This window comes from Lissotriton vulgaris, chromosome 8 (assembly GCF_964263255.1).
Source record: "Lissotriton vulgaris chromosome 8, aLisVul1.2, whole genome shotgun sequence".
NCBI classification, from domain to species: domain Eukaryota; kingdom Metazoa; phylum Chordata; class Amphibia; order Caudata; family Salamandridae; genus Lissotriton; species Lissotriton vulgaris.
In genome coordinates this window covers 472,755,744-472,776,962 of record NC_141696.1, presented here as the reverse complement: position 1 = coordinate 472,776,962, position 21,219 = coordinate 472,755,744, and the positions used below count along the sequence as shown (strand labels likewise).

The window sequence follows — 21,219 nt, the reverse complement described above, 5'->3', positions numbered from 1 at the left end:
TTTTATTTTAAACAATTTTATGTAAAGATTCTTTAGCAAAACAAATTAACTATTTGATATTAGTTTTTGTCGTAGACGGACAACTTACAATAAGACAGTAATTAACTGGCTATGTACATTGATTGAAGGAAAGAAGGGAGGTATTTGAATGGGTCTGTTTTTTCCTGTCATTACAGCTGCAAAATGTAATCTTAAAAAATCTGCAATGGCTCCTTCCAGCGCCGCTGGTGTTGGGCTTCGCATAGGCACACACTGAGATTTACGTTACCTGTTTGTACCAAGAGTTATGGTTTACTCCATAAACCATAATGAGGGTTTGTTGCTGCCACCCCCTCGTGCTCGACAATGTCCAACAAGGTTCCATTACGTAAAGTAAACATGTAATGTTCTGATATGGTTATTAACTAATACCCTCGTCCCCCTAGATACTTAACTCTATAGGTAAAATTCATTTAGATGGTCTACCTGAGAACCTTCAACATCGTCCTCCGCCAGGAGCCAGACCCTTTCTGGAAAAGATGTATAAACACTATATAAAACAATAGTGCCAGCTATTGGCCAGTTAGGAAGTCGTTTTATTTGTGGTTTTGGAAAGCCGTTGTTTGTGTAAGCCGAGGTTAATGATGTCGTGGTTCATAGAAAGGTTGTTTTGGATTCGTTGTTCAGGTCAGTCATGGTAAAGGCTTCGTTATTAAGGCTGTATATATATATATATATATATATATATATATATATATATATATATATATATATATATATATATATATATATATATATATATATATATATTACTAAAATTATATATATATATTACTAAAATTATATATATATACATGTGTATGTACATATATATGTATATATATATAATATAAAACAGAGGTTACTGAAACGTTATAGTTAGGCTGACTTTTCACTCGTACAAAACCAGAGAAATTCAGAAGTTGTAGTTAGCTGAGTTAACTATAACTGGCGGCCCCTCATTGCACTGCTTATGACCTCACATATTACATCACTCATGACATGGTCAGTGACATCACTGATGAGATCCCAAATGACATCACAGATCAGGGCTCGAAAAATCCAACAAATGTTCCTAGACCTGCAGGTCTAGTGGCTTAAATAATCTACTCGACCTAAGTATAATGCTCTTGACCTATAAACTGTTTTCAAATTATGTGATCCTGGGCATATATTTTAATTCACTGAGATGCCGTTTTCTTCTTTACCACATATGAGAGCACCTTACAGTACGCACGTTCACCACGACTGCTGTACAGATTTAAAAGACTAAGGGCTAGATGTAGGTAAATAGGATTTACCGATTCTAAAATACGGAATTTTACAAAGTTGGTATTTTAGAATCGGTAAATCCTATGTAGCTAATAATTCGGTAAAAATTACAGAATCGTTAAGAGTCGGTATTTACCGATTCGGCAATTGCCATTCATTCCTATGGGCCTGTAGGCCCATAGGAATGAATGTCAATTACTGAATCAGTAATTACCGTTTCGGTAAAATAGGGAAAGAGTCAAGGGTGGCAGGGTGTCACTTTGACACCCTGTTGCACCCCTGAATAGTGCTTGTGTACACATGTGGCACACATACATGCCCTAAGGGCATGTATGTCTGTCACATGGCACAGGTGTAAATGCACAGATTTGCATTTACAGAGGTATTTGTTATTTACCACCAACTAATAGTTGGCGGTAAATAACGAATCCTTAAAGCACAGAAGCACTCTTTAAAGTGCTTCCTACATGTCATTTATCGATTTGGTAAATACCGAATCGGTAAATTCCGATTGGTTATTTACCGAATCCTCCCCTACATCCCAAATGCCCAATACCGGTCTGTAACGGTTGAAATTCGGTAATTTCGGCCTTTACCGACCGGTATTGGGCCACATTCATCTGGCCCCAAATATTAGCTCCATATAGAATGCAAATCTAGCCCCATATAAGATACACTTGACTGCAGACTTGCCTCCTAATTCATTAAATGCATTGTCATCAGGGCTTGGCCAGGAATGTCTCTCACATCATGTTTAAAAACTATCACTTTTACTACCTACATTACAAAAGCATAAAGTAGCAGCCCACTGTGTTTTACAATCTGCAGATTTTACATTGAAATGGCCACAGAATTTGCCACTGACGTGGTAATAAATCTTTATAAAGTGTACAATGCTTGGAAATAAAGTTTTGGCAAATACTTGTCATTTGCACATCACCAAGTAAAGTGTCCTGATTTGTTTTCCTCCAATGTAAATCTTTGTTTGCATCACACTTCTGAATTACAAAAAAAAGTGAATTCTAAATTTCTGATCTATATGTACTATTTATTTACAAGCTATTTAAATGTTGTTTTAGAGAAATAAACTGCCATTTTACTGCATTTTGTTTCACAATTACTGTCAAATAGCTCACTTGACAAAAAGCCTCAACTGTAAAAAGAGAAAGAAAAGTAAACACAATTTTCCAGGAATACATAAGCAACAATTAGTAAAAAGACAAACTGACATTTGATCTCTGTCCTTGAGCAGTTGGCAAATGTGTCAAGATGAAACCAGATTTAGAGGGGTTTTAATTGCTCATTCATTTCATTTTTCAATCTTTATTTCGGCCATCTGGCCATAAAAGGTACACAATACACATATACATCCATAGATAATCAATTCTTAAAAGGATAAAAACCATTGGAATGCATGTGCTAAAAATGCTATACAAACTATGCATCTAAAAATTTTTTTTAATAGGGACCCAACACCTTTAAGATACGGTTACGCGTATGCCAGACATTGATAAGAAATTTTGTTAAAGCAAAAACAGTTGGGCCAGAAACATCGGATTTTAAAATCCTGTACATTGGTGCGTATTCCCTGCAACCCATATTCCTTATCAACGGGAGGAGCCAGTATTTTCTTGCTATCTTATAGGCGGGGCAGAAAAAAGCCACATGCAAGTCGGTTTCCTCCGTTGCATCACAAACCGGACACTGCTTTGTGGTGGGAGCCGATGACCAGGTGCTTGTAAAGGACCGGAAGGGCAGTGTGCCGTATCTCCATTGGAGAAACAGCTTTCTGGCAAGTACAGGGGAAATAGGATCCAGTACCTTCTCAAACCTATACAGATCCTTGCTTTGCAGAAACACGGAGGATAAGGACCCTTCTTCCTGGGTGGCTTGGGCCCTGGCAAATTTGTGTTCGTGATATACATTAGCCAAGGACCTTTTGGAGATGTTCGCTGCGGCATTCGCCGGCTCAGTCCATAAGTCAGGGAGCCCTAATTCCATGCAAGTGACTTGGATGTTTTTGACCCAGGGGATATTGAGCGCTTTTGGGTGATTCAGAAGTTCGACCAGTTCCGCCCTGTACTCTGCAAGATCATTGCTGCTCCATAGCCTACGCCAGAATGCTATGGGTCTCAGGCTTATTTCATCAGCTAACGGTCGTAAACCCAAGTCAAGCCTCAAGGGGAGGAGCGGGGTGCTGGGCGGGAGTGCGGCTATCTGTCTTATAAACTTATTTTCCGTTAGTGACAGACTCCTGCAAGGTGTGTGACCCCACAGTTCCGCCCCATACATAATCGCTCCCCTAGCCTGGGCCTTGTATATCTGGATTAGTGCCCCCAGTGGACGGTATGCTGAACCGGTCATCAACCGGGCGATGCCTCCAGTGGTTTGGATGAGTTTGAGGTTAGCCCTACTCTGATGGGATCCCCAGGTCATGGTTTCGTTAAGAGTCACACCAAGGTATTCGAAGGTGGCTACTCTCTCGAGCCGTACAGCTCCCAGTTGCGGATTTGGCCGCAATTTTTGGCTCTGATTCAAAACCATGAATTTGGTTTTTGCCGCATTAATTTCTAGCCCCCTATCAGTACAGAAGGCCACAAAGGAATCCAGAATCCTCTGTATACCCATAGGGGTTTTGGATAGCAGCAGGGTGTCTTCCGCAAACATAATTGCGGGCACCCTGCTGCCATTTAATTTGGGGGCGTCAGTATAGTCAGTGGCGTTCAGGTGGGCGATTACCCCGTTGACGAAGAGGCAAAACAGGGTCGGTGCCAGCACACAACCCTGCCTTACCCCCCGGCCAACGGGGAATCTATTGGTCAGTTCCCCCGACCTCCCGCACCTCACTCGGGCGTAATTATTGTGGTGCAGCCTCTGTAAGATCAATAGGATGTCCGGGGGAACGCCCATCTCTGCCAGGACGCTCCAAAGTTTCCCCCTGGGCACCAGGTCGAAGGCGGCCCGTAAGTCCACAAAAATTGTGTACAGACTACCGCCCTCGAATTTTGCTGCCCTCCAATAGATTAGGTTTAATCTGAAAACCTGGTCCACTGTGGATACTCCCTTCCTGAATCCAGCCTGATAGGGACTAAGGGCGCCCACCTCCTCCATCCATTCACTTTCTGAACAAAAAGAACACCTGTTTCTTCCAGCTTGAATTTACTCGCCAGCAGGGTTGAGTAAGTGCTAAAAATAGCTCGCCCTGTTAAAATATCACTCGCAATTGCGAGGGGGTGGGTGGATTTTTCGAGGCCTGCTGATGACTTCGTCCAGTGACTGTGAGTGTTTTTAAATGTCTGAGTGTATTGATGAATCAGTGACTATATGAGTGCCTGTATGGATGATTCAGTGAGTGCACGGCTGACTATATAAGTGAGTGATTAGGTGTCTCAGTGAATGTATGGGTGAGTGACTAGGTTTTGAGAATATCCTCCGGAGCAGCTGGTCCAGGATATTCAGGTTATGATTCTGATGTTTCAGCCTATATCCTGGATTTTGGTGAGACTGACTCTTAGGCTGTTGGGCCGCATGACCTCCTGCATTCTGTTGGAAAAGCATGCAGGGTGGCAAATGCAGGCTCTGCAGTGGGACCTGAAGTTCCAGTGGGCACAACATCGAGAAAATCTCACTAATGTCCAGATCTCAGAAGGAACTGCGAGAGATCTGCAGTGGTGGTTGACAAACAGCGATTGGCAGACCCCTCTCCCTTCCCCAACCAGAGTTCACAGTTGTGACAGATGCGTCACTTCTGGGATGGGGAGGCCATTTGGAAGAGGTGGAGATCAGGGGACACTGATCTCCGGCAGAGTTGGGGCTCCACATAAACTTGTTGAAGCTTCGAGCGATACAGTTGGCATTTATGCATTTCTTCCCTCTGTCAAGGGGAAGTTAGTGTAGGTGTACAGCTGGCATTTATGCATTTCTTCCCTCTGTCAAGGGGAAGTTAGTGTAGGTGTTCACGGACACCACCACCATGTAGTACTGCAGCAAGCGGGGTGGGGTTGTGGACCCTTTGTCAAGAGTCCCCTGTGTCTCTGGACATGGCTCGAACAGCAGGGCATAACCCTGGTGGTTCAACACCTAGCAGGTTCTCTGAACGCCAGGATGGACGATGTCATCCGGTGATGCCTAGCCGATCATGAATGGCGCATCCAGTCGGAGGTGGCGCAAGGTCTCTTTCAGCAGTGGGGAGAACCTTGGTTAGATCTGTTCGCTTTCAAAGTGAACACGCAGTGTCAGCAATACTGCGCGCTGGAGTTTCAAAGGCAGCTATCGCTCGGCAACGCCTTTCGTCGCAAGTGCATCGCAGGCCTGCTGTATGCCTTTTCGCCCATACTACTCCTGCCCAGGGTGCTGAAGAAGATCCGGAGCAACGGGGCCCAAGTCATTCTTGCAGCAGGGGAGGGTCCTCCACCCGAATCTGTCAACTTTGCGCCTCCATGCATGGAGATTGAGCAGCGGCAGTTGATGGCTTTTGATCTTCCACCCCCTGACGTACATAATGTTAATCTTGGCGGCCAGGCCGCCTTCCTCTAAGACGGTATACTGAAAGAAACCGGTTAGTATTAGATTCCTTACCTTAGAATATCCCCAGGCATCAGTCTGGATCTGGATAATTTTGCGTACCACTACCCCTGCGCGTCGGATGACGTCGCCGGGGTACTTAGATGCCGCCCTCGCGCGCTGACGTCAGTTTTTCTTTTTCCTCGCCAGCAAGCGCAGGTCCGGAATAAGTGGTATGCTTTAGTCACTTTTTGACTAAGCTTTTTCGATCCTTTTTGGATCCGTTTAGAGTCGTACGACTCCATCGGTGCTGGTAGGGATGCCCAGGTTCAAGCCCTGTGCCAACTGCAACCGACTGATGTCGGTTACCGACCCCCATCGCCGGTGCCTATATTGCCTGGGGTCTGACCATGATGACAAGTCGTGCCCCGACTGCCGGGCCTTGACGTCGAAGGCTAGGCGGTCCCGCAAGCGCCTCGAGCTCCGGCAGTCGGCCCGTGCCGTTCGAGATCCCGGTCCGGAAGGAGGTCCAGGGACCGGTCGTGGGGCCGGAGTCATCACAGTTCGGCAAGTCGACACCACTCGTCGGGCTCCAAGTCCTCAGGTAAGAGACACAAGAAGTCGAAGAGGCGACATTGCTCTTCTGACTCCCCCCGACGCTTGTGCGACGTGCCCGGAGGTTCGGGTGACACCGCCCACGCGGCTCCACTGGAGCCGCAGGCATCGCGGCCTGCTCCATACCCGCCGGTCCCTGGGCAGAACCCGACGCCGGAGATCGATGCCTTCCTCATGGCCATGATGTCGCTCACTCCTCCGTCGGGTAATGCGGCGCCTTCAGGCCCTGCGGTCCTGACTGGGTGCCCAAGCGGGTTGAGTGCTTCGGCCCCATCGCCGTCTGCGACTTCGGTCCCGATGCCGCTAGGCCCCACTGGATCCGGTTCCGGATCCAGGTCGCCGCTGGTCGACCTTACGACCCCGCCCGCGTCGACCCCTAGGGTGTGACCCCCGGCGCCATCCCCGCACAACGCCGTCCCTTGTCCGCCCCTCGGTCCGGATCTGAAGCCGGAGCGGCGCCGGCCGAAGAGGAATTCTTTGAGGATCTGGGTCCATCCTGTACCCCTGAATACCAGGAAATGGACGACGAGGGAGGCTGAAAGGGGTCTGAGGACCCTCTGGCACGTGAGTGCCAGTCATTTCAGGACTGAACACAGGAACGAGGGGAAGCCAGTGGCCTGGATACCTCCCCAGACACTGGTTTTGTCTCCCCTCCTACCGTGGCTACGGAGTAGGGAGCTACTTATAGTGTGGTGCTGATGAGGCCGGCCAAGGCCTTGGCTCTTGAGCTCCCCGTCGCAACTGTGAGGTCTAACATCCTCACGGAGGTCCTTAACCGCAGGTAAGCTCGCCAGAGCCTCTATTGCCGTTTAATGAGACTCTCAAGGACGTCCTGTTGGGCACTTGGTCCAGGCCCACTACAGGTCCTCCTGTAGATAGGAACGTCGCTAGGCGCCACCGCCCTGCTCCGGGCGACCTTAGTTTCTTGTCCTCCTACCCCACCCCCGAGAGCCTGGTTATCCAGGCCTCTACTTCCCAATCCGCATTCCCGACTGCGCCTCCAGATCGTGAAGACAAGAGGTACGAGCAATTTGGCAGGAACAGGTTCTCCTCCATTAGTTTGGGGCTGCGGTCGGTCAACACCGCGTGCCTCTTGGGCCGTTACACCCACTCCCTGTGGGATACGGTTGTGGGCGTGCTGCCTGAGTCCCCGGAGGTAGCCCGGGTGAAGCTCGCTCAAGTCCTCGCGGAGGGACGAGATGCAGCGCGGTATTCCATAGGTTGTGGACTGGATATCACGGACTCTGGGGAGAGTGATTTCCACGTCTGTGGCGGTTCGCCGCCACGTCTGGCTGAGGAACGCCAACTTCTCGGCCGATGTCCAGAACACCCTTATGGACATGCCGTTCGATGGCAGCCACCTCTTCGGTGGCAAGGCAGATAGAGCGCTGGAACGCTTTAAGACTTCAGGGCTACGGCCAAGTCCTTGGGCATGTCGGCCCGCGCCAGCAATCTTCTGCCCAGCGCTCCTTTCGTGGCCACGGAAGGGGCGCCCCCACACGTCCTGCCAGCCACGGGCCGCAAACTACCACTAAGCGCGGCAGCGGGTGTGGTTACCGTCGCGGAGGTAACAGGGACAAAGGTGCGGCCAGTCCACATCCACCCCCGCAGCATCCGCCTCAAAGCCTTCCTAGTCTGAGCTTTCAGGCCCATTTGACGCCAGTGGGGGGAGGGTTCGCCGCCATCACCTCCTCCACTGGCGCTCCATCACATCGGACAGGTGGGTGCTGCAAATCGTCCGAAGGGGATACTCCCTCCCCTTCGAGGCGACCCCTCCAGCCATGCCACCGCAGTACCACCGCGTGTCGTGGGATCACTTGAAATTTCTACAAGAAGGAAGTTACGGCCCACTTGACCAAGGGGGCCATCGAGTGCGTTCCTGGGCCAGAAGTAGGGTGTGGTGGTTACTCCCACTACTTTGTGGTACCCAAGAAGGGAAGGGCAAAAGGGGCCTACGCCCTATCTTGGACCTGCAGAACGTCAACGGCTTCCTCCGGAAGGAGAAGTTTAAGATGCTGACTTTGGCTCAGGTCTTAGCTGCCCTAGATCCGGGAGACTGGATATTAGCGTTGGACTTGCAGGATGCTTATTTCCACATGCCCGCCCTGCCGGCCCACCGGCGGTTCACGGTAGGCCACGAGCACTTTCAGTTTACCGCGCTCCCCTGCGGCCTTTACCAGCGCCCCACGGGTGTTCATGAAAGTGATGGCGGTGGTCTCAGGTCATCTGCGCGGGTTAGGGGTTTCAGTCTTCCCCTACCTCGACGACTGGTTGTTGAAGGTGGGCTCGCCCCCAGACAGTTGTCAGCCACCTCCAGACTACGGCCGACCTCCTGCACTTGCTGGGGTTCTCCATCAATGTGCCGAAGTTGCTCCTGTGTCCCTCTCAGAAGCTCCTCTTCATCGGAGCGGTTCTTGACTCGGCGCAGTTTCGGGTTTGTCCTCCCGAACAGTGGGTTGGGGATATTCAGGCTCTGATTCCGATCTTTCAGCCGTTATCCCGAGTCTCGGTCAGGTTGACGCTGGGCCTTCTGGGGCTGATGGCCTCCTGCATCCTTCTGGTGGATCAAGCCAGGTGGCGGATGCGGGCTCTGCAGTGGGACCTGAAGTTTCAGTGGGATCAGCATCAGGGCAACTTGTCCGACCATGTCTTGATCTCGGAAAGCACTGCAAGACAGTTGCATCACGGACCACGATTGGGTCAGCAGCAGATCCCTCTCCCTACCCCAGCCGGAGCATGTAGTTGTGACGGACGCGTCCCTCCAGGGCTGGGGGGCCACAAGGGAGAGTGCGGAGATCAGAGACCTCTGGTCTCTGGCGGAGTCCTGGCTCCACATCCACCTTCTGGAGCTGCGGGCGATCCAGCTTGCACTGAAGGCATTCCTCCCCTCTGTCCGGGGGAGTGTAGTGCCGGTGTTCACGGACAACACCACCGCCATGGGGTACTCCAACAAACAGGGTGGGGTCGTGGACCCAATGCAAGGAGGCTCTGCGCCTCTGGCAGTGGCTGGAACATCAGGGCGTGATCCTGGTGGTTCAACACCTGGCAGGTTCCCTGAACGCCAGGGTGGACGAACTCAGCCGTCTGTGCAAGATGGATCACGAATGGCATCTGAACTCGGACGTGGCGCAAGGTCTCTTTCAGCAGTGGGGAGAGCCTTGGTTAGATCTATTCACCACAAAAGAGAATGCGCAATGTCATCAGTTCTGCCCGTTGGAATTTCCAAGGCGGCACTCGCTCGGAGATGCTTCTCGTCGTGAGTGGAGTTGCGGTCTGTTTCACGCCTTTCCGCCTATACCACTTCTGCCCAGAGTGCTGAAGAAGATCAGACGCGACCGGGCCCAAGTCATCCTTGTGGCTCCAGACTGGGCATGAAGATACTGGTATCCCGAGATACTCAGCATGTCTTTCGATCCCCCGATTCGTCTGCCTCTTCAGGAGGACCTTCTGTCACAGCAGCAGGGGACGGTCCTCCACCCAAACCTGTCCAGCTTCCACCTCCATGCGTGGAGATTGAGCGGCGACAGTTGAGGCCATTTGACTTGCCTTCTGAAGTCTGTGATGTTATTCTGGCAGCCAGGCATCCCTCCCCAAAATCGGTATACACCTGCAGGTGGAACAAATTTGCGGCATGGTGCACAGCAAAGGCTGTGGATCCACTCTCTGCCTCTCTTTCTGAGGTTTTCCTCTTTCTTCTTTCTCTTGCCCAGCAGGGCTCTGCTCTGGGCACTATCAAGGGCTACCTCTCTGCCATTTCCGCCTTCTTAAGGCTCCCTGATCATCCCTCTTTGTTCAAGTCCCCAGTTGTAAATAGGTTCTTGAAGGGCTTCACTCTACCCCCTGTTCCTTTCGTGATTCCTCAGTGGGACTTGAACCTTGTTTTGACTTATCTGATGTGCGCTCCCTTTGAGCCACTTCATAACTGTCCTCTTAGTCTTCTTACCCTTAAGACTGCATTCCTGGTTGCCATCAACTCTGCCAGGAGAGTGAGTGAGCTTCAAGCCCTTTCTTCACAACCTCCTTTCCTTTCTGTCCATCCGGACAAAGTTGTGTTGCGGACGCGACCCTCTTTCCTGCCCAAGGTAGTCACAGCCTTCCACATCGGGCAGTCTATTACCTTGCCCACCTTCTTTCCGCCTCCGCATCCCTCCAAAGAGAGGCTCCACCATCTGGACCCAAAACGTGCGCTCTCGTTCTATCTGAATCCCACATGCCAGTTCCGGGTTGATGACCAACTCTTTGTTGGTTACGTGGGCGCTCAGAAGGGACGGGCGGTGCACAAACGGACCATTTCCCGATGGGTCATCTTATGCATCAAGGCTTGTTATTCACTGGCTAAAAAGGAGCCTCCTGTGGGGCTACGTGCCCATTCCACTCTGGCCACGGCGGCTACTACTGCCCTGGGTCGGGGAGTCCCCTTGCAGGACATCTGTCAGGCAGCTACGTGGGCCTCGCTGCACACATTTGCAAGACACTACTGCCTGGACAGCCAAGTCCGGAGAGATGGCTTTTTTGGCCGTTTCGTTCTCCAGGATTTTCTGGTGTGATCATTGGATCGCAGACCCACCACCGGGGTTGTTATTGCTGCGGTATCTATTCTAAGGTAAGGAATCTAATACTAACCTGTGTCTTTCAGATGCACAAGTTACTTACCTTCGGTAACGATATATCTGTAAGAAACAGTAGTTAGTATTAGATTTCTTACCGCCCCACCCATCCTCCCCGATCTGCGAACCGATATCTAGGGTTCAGGTCATCTCCTTTCAGGGCCCTAGTTTCATGGCACCAGTGTTGGGTTTTTATCATGGCTCTGCGTTTCTGGCGCGGAAAAGCTGTGTATAAGAACTGACGTCAGCACGCGAGCGCGGTGTCTAAGTACTCCGGCGACGTCATCCCAGCGCCAACGACGCCGATGACTGACTTACATTTACATCTAATGTAAGGAATCTAATACTAACTACTGTTTCTTACAGATATATCGTTACCGAAGGTAAGTTACTTGTGCATACTGTATAGAAAGGTCTGTCGACCCTCTTTCTGCTTCTCTTTGCACTGTTCTTCTATTTATTTTACCACTTGCCCAACAGGGCTCTGCTTTGGGAACTCTCAATGGTTATCTTTCTGCTCTTTAGCGGCTGCCAAACCAACACTCTCTCTTTAGGTCTCCGATTTTAAATAGGTGTCTTAAAAGGCTGGTTCACGTGTTTCCACCTAGGCCCTTCTTATGGCGCAGTGGGATCTGAATTTGATTCCCACTTATCTTATGCGTGCTCCCTTCGAGCCTTTACACAACTGTCCCCTCTGGCTGCTTACCATCAAGACAGCCTTTCTGGTGGAGATAACATCTTCCTGGAAGGTGAGTGAGTCGCAGGCGCTTTTTTGTACGCCGCCTTACATGATGTTTTCCAGACAAAGTGATGCTTCGCACTTGTGCTTCATTTTTGCCAAAGGTTGTGACCCCATTCCATCTGGGTCAATCCATCACGCTGCCCACCTTCTTTGCACCCCTGCATCCTTCTAAGGAAGAGGAGCGCCTCCACAGTCTGGATTCAAATAGAGCTTTGTCTTTCTACCTTGACCGCACTAGATAGTTCCGGGTGGATGACTATCTCTTTGTGGGGTACATGGGAGCTAAGAAGGGATGTGCAGTGCAGAAAAGGGCCAACTCTCAACAGGTCGTTCTCTGCTTTACGATCTGCTATGCTCTGGCTAAGATGCAGCCCCTTGAGGGATTAAGGGCCCATTCCACCAGGGCAAAGGCTGCGACTATGGCCTTGGGTCTGGTGTCCCAGTCCTCGACATCGGTCAGGCAGCAACATCGGCATCTTTGCACACATTTGCCAAGCACTACTGCCTGGACAGTCTGGTCCGCAGGAATAGGCTATTTGCCCGTTTGGTCCTGTAGGACTTCCTCATGTAAAGTGTTGGTCCGCAATCCACGACTGGATGGTATGGATTGGGTATCTAATTCAAAGGTAAGGAATCTGCAGCTAGAAGTCTCTATCAGATGAACAGGTTACTTACCTTCTTAAACACATTATCTGGTAGAGTCTCTTTCTAGCTGCAGATTCCTTAACAGCCATGCCTTCCCGCTTTGCGGACTGATTTTGTTGGGCTAGGGTTACTCTCCTTTTCAGGACCCTAGTTTTGCATACGATTACGTCAGTTACTTTGTGGCTCTGTGCCTCTGGTGGGAGAAAAAACAAAAAGTACATACGTCCACATGCCTAGACGGCACCTACATAGTTGACCACAACATCATAACCGCCGCCACGTGGAGCAGAAAGGAGACACCTGACGGCGCTCGCAAGGGTTATTGCTCAGCAAAAGTTTCTGAATCCAGCCTGACACCTGGGAAATTCAAAGGTAAGGAATCTGCAGCTAGACCGTCTCTACCAGATAATGCGTTACCGAAGGTAAGTAACTTGCCCTTCTGAAGAATACTTACAACTGCAATTCCCTTACTTTGTTGATCTCCCCAATTTTCGACTAGAACTGGTAAGTTTCTACAATTCCCCCTGCGTGCTGGTACCCTCTTTGTTGACTCTGTCGGTTGTATTTAGACATCATCCTTTCATGCTGACCTTGCTTCCTCTTTTTCCGTGCATTCGACACAGATCCACAGCTCCACTCCTATCAATTTCTGTACTTTACCAAAGCTTTTTTGAACCCATACAGATTATTTTTTGTAACTCCCACAGATGACCAGTTTTAAACTATGTCGCACAGGCAGATGAATGTGACCGTTACAGACCACACACTATGTGTTCTAAGCCCTATGACAAATGCTCCTAGATGCACCACAGACAAAAGCGAGCCACCTGACATCGGGGGGGGGGGGCACTCTCAACATGTCAAAGTCACACCTGACTTCATCGTAGTGACTCGCTTTCTTAGGTGCCATCGTTGGCACTGTGCACTTTTGTAATGTTTAGAAATCATTGAAAGGAATAGTCTGCTTAATACGGGGTTTCACTTTCTCAATATTGTTTACAGCTAACTTATAATAAAGCAAATCATCCCTTTCATGGTGATTTAAATCATTGGTATCTGTTCACTGTAGTGCATTTTTTATTAGACTTACTAGTTGCTTAACAATACTCTGTCTGATTTTGCTCATAATTTAATAAAACATTATACATTTTGTAGAATTAGAGTTGACTTGGTAGTCACTGTGCAAATTGTGTATTTTGTTAATGAAAAAAGGTTTGTGCTGTAAACAGTAACGCTTAAAACTCCGTTAAACTTTTACTTATGAAGCTATTCCCTAATAAATATTAACATATTAAAAATGTATACACCTAAAAACACATGCTTTACAATGTTTTAATATGCTATATTTAGGTATATGTTACTAAACCATGGCTTAGTATGTCTGTTTTGTCAACTCTCAAACCTTTCCGCCCCCTTTTCTTGACTTGCCCTAATGTAGTATGCGTTATACTTAATAGGTTCAAATTGATTGCGCCGATAAGTGAAGCAGACCACACTGGAATTTCAAGCTTGCTAACAACCCTGTTTGTGCTTTACTTTATTTATATAAATAGCTCAAACAGTGCATACTGAAGAAAATATAAATTCCAAAGAACAGCGGTTTGGAGAGGAATCTATGGAATCCACACTCAATTCAGTAAAGCCATCCAGCCCTACCTGTCGAAATTCTAATGAATACCGTACCTCAGGAACTGCTACATATTATAGAGGCTCCGTTCAGCCAGCCACTGCTACCTCAAACTCAGCCCCTATTCTACACAGACTGTCCTCTGGCTCTGCTGGCAGCAGCAATTACTACGAAGTGAACAGAAACCGCATGCAAAGGAGAATTGAAGGTATGCTTTTGGGCAAAGCACACATCAAATCAAATCTTGTGTTTTTTTTTTTTTATTTGATCCCGCTCTCCCTCCTTTTAACCTTGTTCTTGGTTGCTGGCAGTATGTGTACATCAATAGTCCCCTCACTGCCCACATCTTATTTCATCTACTTGTTAGAATCAGCTTGTCCAAGCACTTCTAAATGACCTTTCTACTCTGTGCCAGATGACGTTTTACTTCTTGCTAAATCTTGAAAGCACCTCACGGAGTTGCTGCAATTTTCAAAAGCTGTACATTATATAAGTGGGTACTGGGACCTGTTCTGATCAAGCTCTTGCTCTCTGGGGTACACTGTCACAAAATAAGAAAGATCAATCTGCCCCTGGCTTGGAACCAAATTGGTCCCAAGCCTGACCACTTAAGGCATGTATTCTGCGTTACTAATGATTGTGCATCATCCGTAGGTAGTATTTCAAGCCACCACATTAAATATTTAGATTCAAACATTGTTTGCTTCCGGTCCAGGGAAGACATGGCTTGGCAGTTCGGGCTTGACTGCTCCCATGAGGCACAGGGTCAATACGGATTTGCATATAGCTGTGTCTAAACTGGGGTGGCAAAGTGAGCTAAAGAGTGATGATGGATTCAGCCCAGATCTGTGCTGGGGGTGAGTGTCTGAAAAGTTTCAGCGCTCTGTCCATCATCTCCTTGTGTTTTCTTTGTTCGCCCTAAGTATTTCAGGGAATGCCCAGACTCGGGTCCCTTGCTCACTTTGCCACTGAATTCAATCTAGCCTGGCTGATGAGGGCTGTTAGTCCGAAACCGGTCTCAGGATGCTTGTTTCTGGTCCAGGAAAGACATGGCTTGGCAGTTCATACTGGACTGTTCCCATAAGGCACAGGGTCAAGACTGATTTGCATATATGAAGAACACTTGGTAACCCAGGTAAGGTGGCGCTCTGCAAGTAAGGGTAAGTGAGGTTCTCAAATCTACGTTTTGGTGCTCAAAGGAAGGGTGTGGTTACCAACACCCCACACAACCTACAAGTAGGTCTACTAACACATTGATTTTCCTGAGCACTCACAATTTATAAAACAATAAAATGATGGCACAATTTGCAAAAGTCTTTCCAATGTATCCAAAGCAGTTCCAGGTGGGTAATCCCAAAAATTGTATCAGAAAAGTTCTTCAAATCATAAGTCTTTATTTTTACTTCTCTTCAAATAAAGCTTCTCCACATTCCATTTACAGATGTCATTTATTCAGCCAACACGTGTTTCGTCTCGTATACTATCTACACAACGACTTCCTCAGGGCTGAAATCATAATACAAACACAAATAAACAACTCTGTAATTCATCACATATAGCACTGTATAATGTATACTAATTTCTAGTCCCGTGATGAACAGAAAGAAAGAACCCGGCAGGAAAGTCCCAAAGGATTCATACACCCGATACGTGCACGTCCTCAGAAAAACTACCACCAGTTTATGTACAAGGATTCATGTTTTCTTTCAAAAAGCGTGTAAAAACAAAGCCTTATTACACTCTAGACATCATAAACAAGGTTTTGCCACGTTTGGGATAAGCGATCAATTGTCCCTCTCCCATCTATAATGGACTGCCCACTGTGGGGTGATACCCGCTGTAGTAGACTGAGTAAATCCACTCATTCCATTATTCATTTATCTCTGTCTAGTTTTAATTCCTAATACAGTAATGCCTACCTTGGTTCCAATCCGTGTTCGTCTATCCACGAACGCGTCCCAGCCGACGTTCAGCACCAGCGCCATATTGGAATGGCATTTTATACTTTCTGGTGTTAGGCGCCATCTTGTAATAGGCAAGTGGGTCTGAATATCCCTAACTCTCGTATTATGAGGTCCGAATATCATTGTCTCTCATTCTATGAAAGCGTACTACATCTGGCGGGATATTTGAGTTGTAACAACCTATATTGACCGCTTAATATTCCTAGTCGGTCCATACCCAAATTACTCATCTCGTGTGGCTGAAGTAACGTTTTAAAACGAACGTACACACAAGCTCCTCGGTTTCTAACACTAAAGGGAAATATTATCCTCAAATGGAAACAATTCCGATATATTGAAGGAACACAGTTATTTACACATACTCTCTGACTAATGTCGTAATTTAGTCAAAATTGCCGGCGCCATCTTGTAATGGTGAATTGTATCGGCACCTAGATCTATTTAAAGTCCTATACCCGTTCTGACTTCTGAATATACGCTCCTTTCAGCATTCAATTCCAATATTTTATAAGTAATTTGGGGTAAATATTGCATCTAAAACTAAAGAGAAGTTAGATTTCATATCAATGTCCAATTTTAATTTATGAGTGCCATCTTGTAGTGGCAAGTATATCCAAAAGTGGACCCACTTATCTAATCAGTACCCATTTAGACTCCTGCAAGCTCATTGCTTCCAGTGCATATCCCATTCATTAGATATAATTCCAAAATATGAGTGGTTTCTAAGTATATACACATCCTAGTAGACCAGTGTCCCGGGTCTGTAGTGATCCCACCGTCTCAGACATTCCATGGCATAGTAGCAGATAGAGAGTAGAAAGTTGGAGTTTAGGTGACAAAATACGACATCATCAATATCACATATCCCTAAAACATTCAGTATGCACCGTCCTTTTACATATCAAAGAGCATCAAGTAATGCATGTAGTACAAATCTCATGGAGCACATATTAGTGGAGCGTCATATAGTAGTCTCCATCCCTAATTTGAATGCAAGTAGATCAGCGAAAAAGAAATTCACACATTAATAAATTACAGTAGAATATTAACAAAAACAAATCACTTCATGTCATTCGTCCCCCAAATAGTATTGGAGTTCGTGGTCATTATTCAAGCCCAGTTCCACAGCTTTGAGTCTCATTTGTCCGCCATGCGGATAACCACACTTTTGTCATTCATGAGTACATTTAGTGCCTGTCTTTCTCCCACAGACAAATTATCATTCTTAATATACTGTTTGATCATTCTATTCTTATCAATCAATTTGTCAATCTCCAAATTACATGATTTGTAAAAAACATCCAAAACATTCCCTGATGTCAATTGAGGCGTCCATTTGGACTTCAGTTTCAGACCCGAGCTCTCACTCATATACCTATTGACTTCAAGGTCATCTTTATTTCAGATCACTGGTAAACTGAATAGATTGAAAATATAGAAAGACTCCTGTCTTATGGATACTTCTTTAAAAGAAACAGGGTAAGTGGACATATTAACCCTGGATAGTGTAGACTATTGGTTATTGATATTGTAGATATTTACTATTGAGGTCCTTGGACTGTTTTGAATTACAGGGTCTTAGAAACCATTATTTGGAGTACGGAGAAGAGTGATTATTTCGACTTGTGAAATTTCATAAATACTTAAGAATACGGTAAATATTTTTATTTAATATTTACTAACTATTGAGTCACGTTAGGTAACATGCGGTGACTTTGGATTTATACTACCAGACCTAACACGCGATGTAAATAGTTAGTCTACTACAGCGGGTATCACCCCACAGTGGGCAGTCCATTATAGATGGGAGAGGGACAATTGATAGCTAATCCCAAACGTGGCAAAACCTTGTTTATGATGTCTAGAGTGTAATAAGGATTTGTTTTTACACGCTTTTTGAAAGAAAACATGATTGCCCCAGTATTGGAACTTTCATAGATTCACATGCTTTGTATCATTCCCCGTCGTCGGAATGGGAGCCTCAGTAAATAGTAAAAAACCATAGTAGTAAGCACAAAGTGAAAAATAGGCCTAGGCCTCATCTCATTTTGTAGCTTATCCACCTCTCTTTGTAAAAGAGACCAAATTTCTGCAGTAGCCAATCAGAGCAGCCTCACCCCATAGAACCTTCCTGAGAGAAGCTCAGAGCCTCAGATTTTCTACCGCACGTTGTGCAAGGGAGTCTCCATTGAGCTCTGCTCAGTTTTCTTCAGTTATTTCTTCAACTACTTGGATTTTTTCTCAGCATGTCGGAGAGGAAAGCCCTTTTTAGAGCCTGTGCCACCTGCTCTAAAAAGAGGTTGTTTGTCGAGGACAAACATGAGGATTGTATCTACTGTTTGTATCCGGACCATAAACCAACAGGCTGTCCGATTTGCAGATCCTTCTCAGCCAAGACCTTGAGGGACAGGGAAGGACGTCTCCTCACATGGCTTCAGAAGATGAAGGACCGGAAAGACATTATCTCTTCGGACAGTGAGGGCTCCTCGTCTATGGTGTCATCCAGAAGGTCTCTGAAAAGGGGTAGGTCCCCCCTTTCTGCTTCAGACGAGTCCCGTCACAAGGCCTTACCGGTGACCTCTGACAGGTCTGACAGGCCGGCTGCCCAAAAATCTCCTCACCGAGGTGAAAAGGAGAGGCAGGGTAAGCCTGAGGAACAACAGGCCTCAAAAAAGGTGAGAAAGGCTTCTACAGTCTCTTCACCTTCCTCAGAGAAAGATCGTGGGGTCAAGAAACCTTCAACCCCGGCTCAAGAGGTCGCTTCAGACAAGAAGCAGAAATCGTCGACGACTAAGCTCCCAGGTACGTCGTCTACGAGTGTTAAAAAAGACAGCTCTACCAGGGTTGCCTCGTCGACGAGCTCGTCGACGACGGCTGTGTCGACGCCTACACCGTCGACTGTTTTCAAGGCTCCGGAATCCTGCTCGTCGTCGACGAGGGTGACCATCTCCACGTCGACGACAATGTCTGCAAAGCTGCCGTCGACGGCGGTGTCGTCGACGAGAACGACTTCGACGACGACGCCGGTTGCCATGTTGATGACGACGAGCTCGTCGACGGTCCCGTCGACGATACCACCATCGTCGACGATGAGCTTCACCTCGTCGACGACGCTATCCTCGGCGACGAAGACAGTATCTACGTCTACACTTCCACTGTCGACACAGACTCAGAAGACCTTCCCGTCGACGACGGCCTCGTCGACGACGGCCTCGTCGACGACTACCTCGTCAACGATGGAAATTTCGGGAAAACATGTTTTTTCGCGGAAAAGGACACAGATCACGCCAGAGATGACGTCTCCTCGCCAGGTTCAGAAATTACCTCCTAGCCTTCTATTGGAAGATGACTCTGAGGAAGAGACTTTCAGTGAATTTGGGCAGGCCTATAGCCCTTCTGACCTCCAGGTTAAGGTGCAGGAATTTAGCTCTGAGGAGGAGCAGATGGGACGACAGCACTATGCTCCAGAGAATTATTATGAGGAGGAACGCACTGCTACCAGGCACGTGCCTCCACAACAGCCTATGCGTCAGTTACCTGAAGGTATGGTGGCAATACCATCCACTTTAGTGGCGGATTTACAACTTATGTTGCGGGATTACAAGCAACGTTTCCCGGCGCCTCCAGAAGCCCAACAAGTGCGCCCCCAGACACCTCCGCCTCAAACATTACGTCCTGTGGCAGACCATTCTTTGCCCCCAAGAGAGCGTACCACTGCGCTGGATGTGCGCCCTCAAGAGGTGGTACAGGTACAAGATACTGATGATGATGACGCTGCATCTTCAGATGCAGACCAGCAAGCGGATCCTGATCAGGATCAACAGGCGCAATGGAATACTGCTGACCCTATAGATCCGGACAACACCGACCCGGATAATATTACTTCGCCTCCAGCGGACGTTGGAGGATTTCACAACCTAATGGACAGGGCATCCAAAAGATTTGGTCTCCCAGTGACCACAGTTCAATCGGATTGCTTTTTATATGACTTTAAAGAACCAGTCAGAAAGTCAGTGAGATCCATTCCAATTATTGAGCATGTCTGGTCTGAGGGCTTGAAGGCTATGCATAATCCGGCCACAGTCCTCCCAGTGCTTCCGAGACTAGAAAAGAAGTACAAGGCACCGGATGGCAGTCCGGCATGTTTACTTGGCCAACCGAAACCGGATTCAGTCATTTCGCAGGCGGCCCAGAGCAAATCCAAGAATCCTTCTACGCCGATGACTACACCGCCGGATAAGGAGGGCAGGCGCCTAGACAATGTGGGCAAGAGGTTTTCAGCTATGGCCAGTCTCCTGGTTAGGGCAGCCAATGCTTTAGCGATTCTGGGACGCTATGATCGGCAAATGTGGTGCGACCTTGCTCCATTTGTAGACGAACTGCAGGATTCGTCTAAGGAGGAGGTGAAGAAGATTTTGCTCGAAGGGGAACGGGCCTCTTCGGAGGTCATTGATGTGGCAATGGATATTGCGACCACCGCATTCCGAGCACTGGCCGGCTCGGCGGTTCTGCGACGCCAAGGGTGGTTAAAGGCCACATGGTTCAGGCAGGAGGTGCAGAATAAGATCTTGGATCTACCATACGACGGTGAGATGCTGTTTGGCAAGCACGTCGATGAGGCCCTGCAAGGCATCAAAAAGGACACGGATACAGCTAAGTCTTTGGGTACATTGCAGTATCGTAAGGTGCCTTTCAGGGGAGCTAGAGGTAGAGGTTTTTCTTCTTATCGTGGAGGAAATCAAAATCGCTACTCTTCTGGATCTCAGTCCAGCCAGACGTATAAGACACAATACTCTCAAAGGGGTTCTTTCTCTCGCCAGCAGCCTAAAGGGCGTCAAGGGCAGCAGAGGAGAGACAACACCAGGAAACAATAGCGGCCAGGTGGCTCTTTCCACTGTTCCTGTTCCCTCATTCACATCTGTGGGGGGCAGGATTTCCCATTGCCTACACAACTGGATGATTATTACATCGGATCAGTGGGTCCTCCAGATTGTCAGAGAAGGACACACATTGGAGTTTCAAGACCTTCCTCCAACAAGAGCGCCGGATGCCTTCCCTCCAAAACATCTCAGGCTCCTTCATCTCGAAGCCCACCAACTTTTCACCAAGGGGGCGGTAGAGCCTGTACCCCTTTCGCAGAAGGGGAAAGGGTTCTATTCCAGGTTCTTCCTGGTTCGGAAGACAAAGGACAAGTGGCGTCCAATTTTAGATCTACGGCAGCTCAAC

General features: G+C 47.8%; 1 protein-coding gene across 1 annotated transcript in view; it reads left to right on the top strand.

Moving 5' to 3' along the window:
* Positions 1-21,219, top strand: part of SCML2 (Scm polycomb group protein like 2) — a 749,380-nt gene that overhangs the window by 571,280 nt on the left and 156,881 nt on the right. Inside the window, exon 14 of the mRNA XM_086934268.1 lies at positions 13,956-14,237. Within this exon, the coding sequence (XP_086790394.1) occupies positions 13,956-14,237 (282 nt within the window). The remainder of the gene's footprint in view (positions 1-13,955; positions 14,238-21,219) is intronic.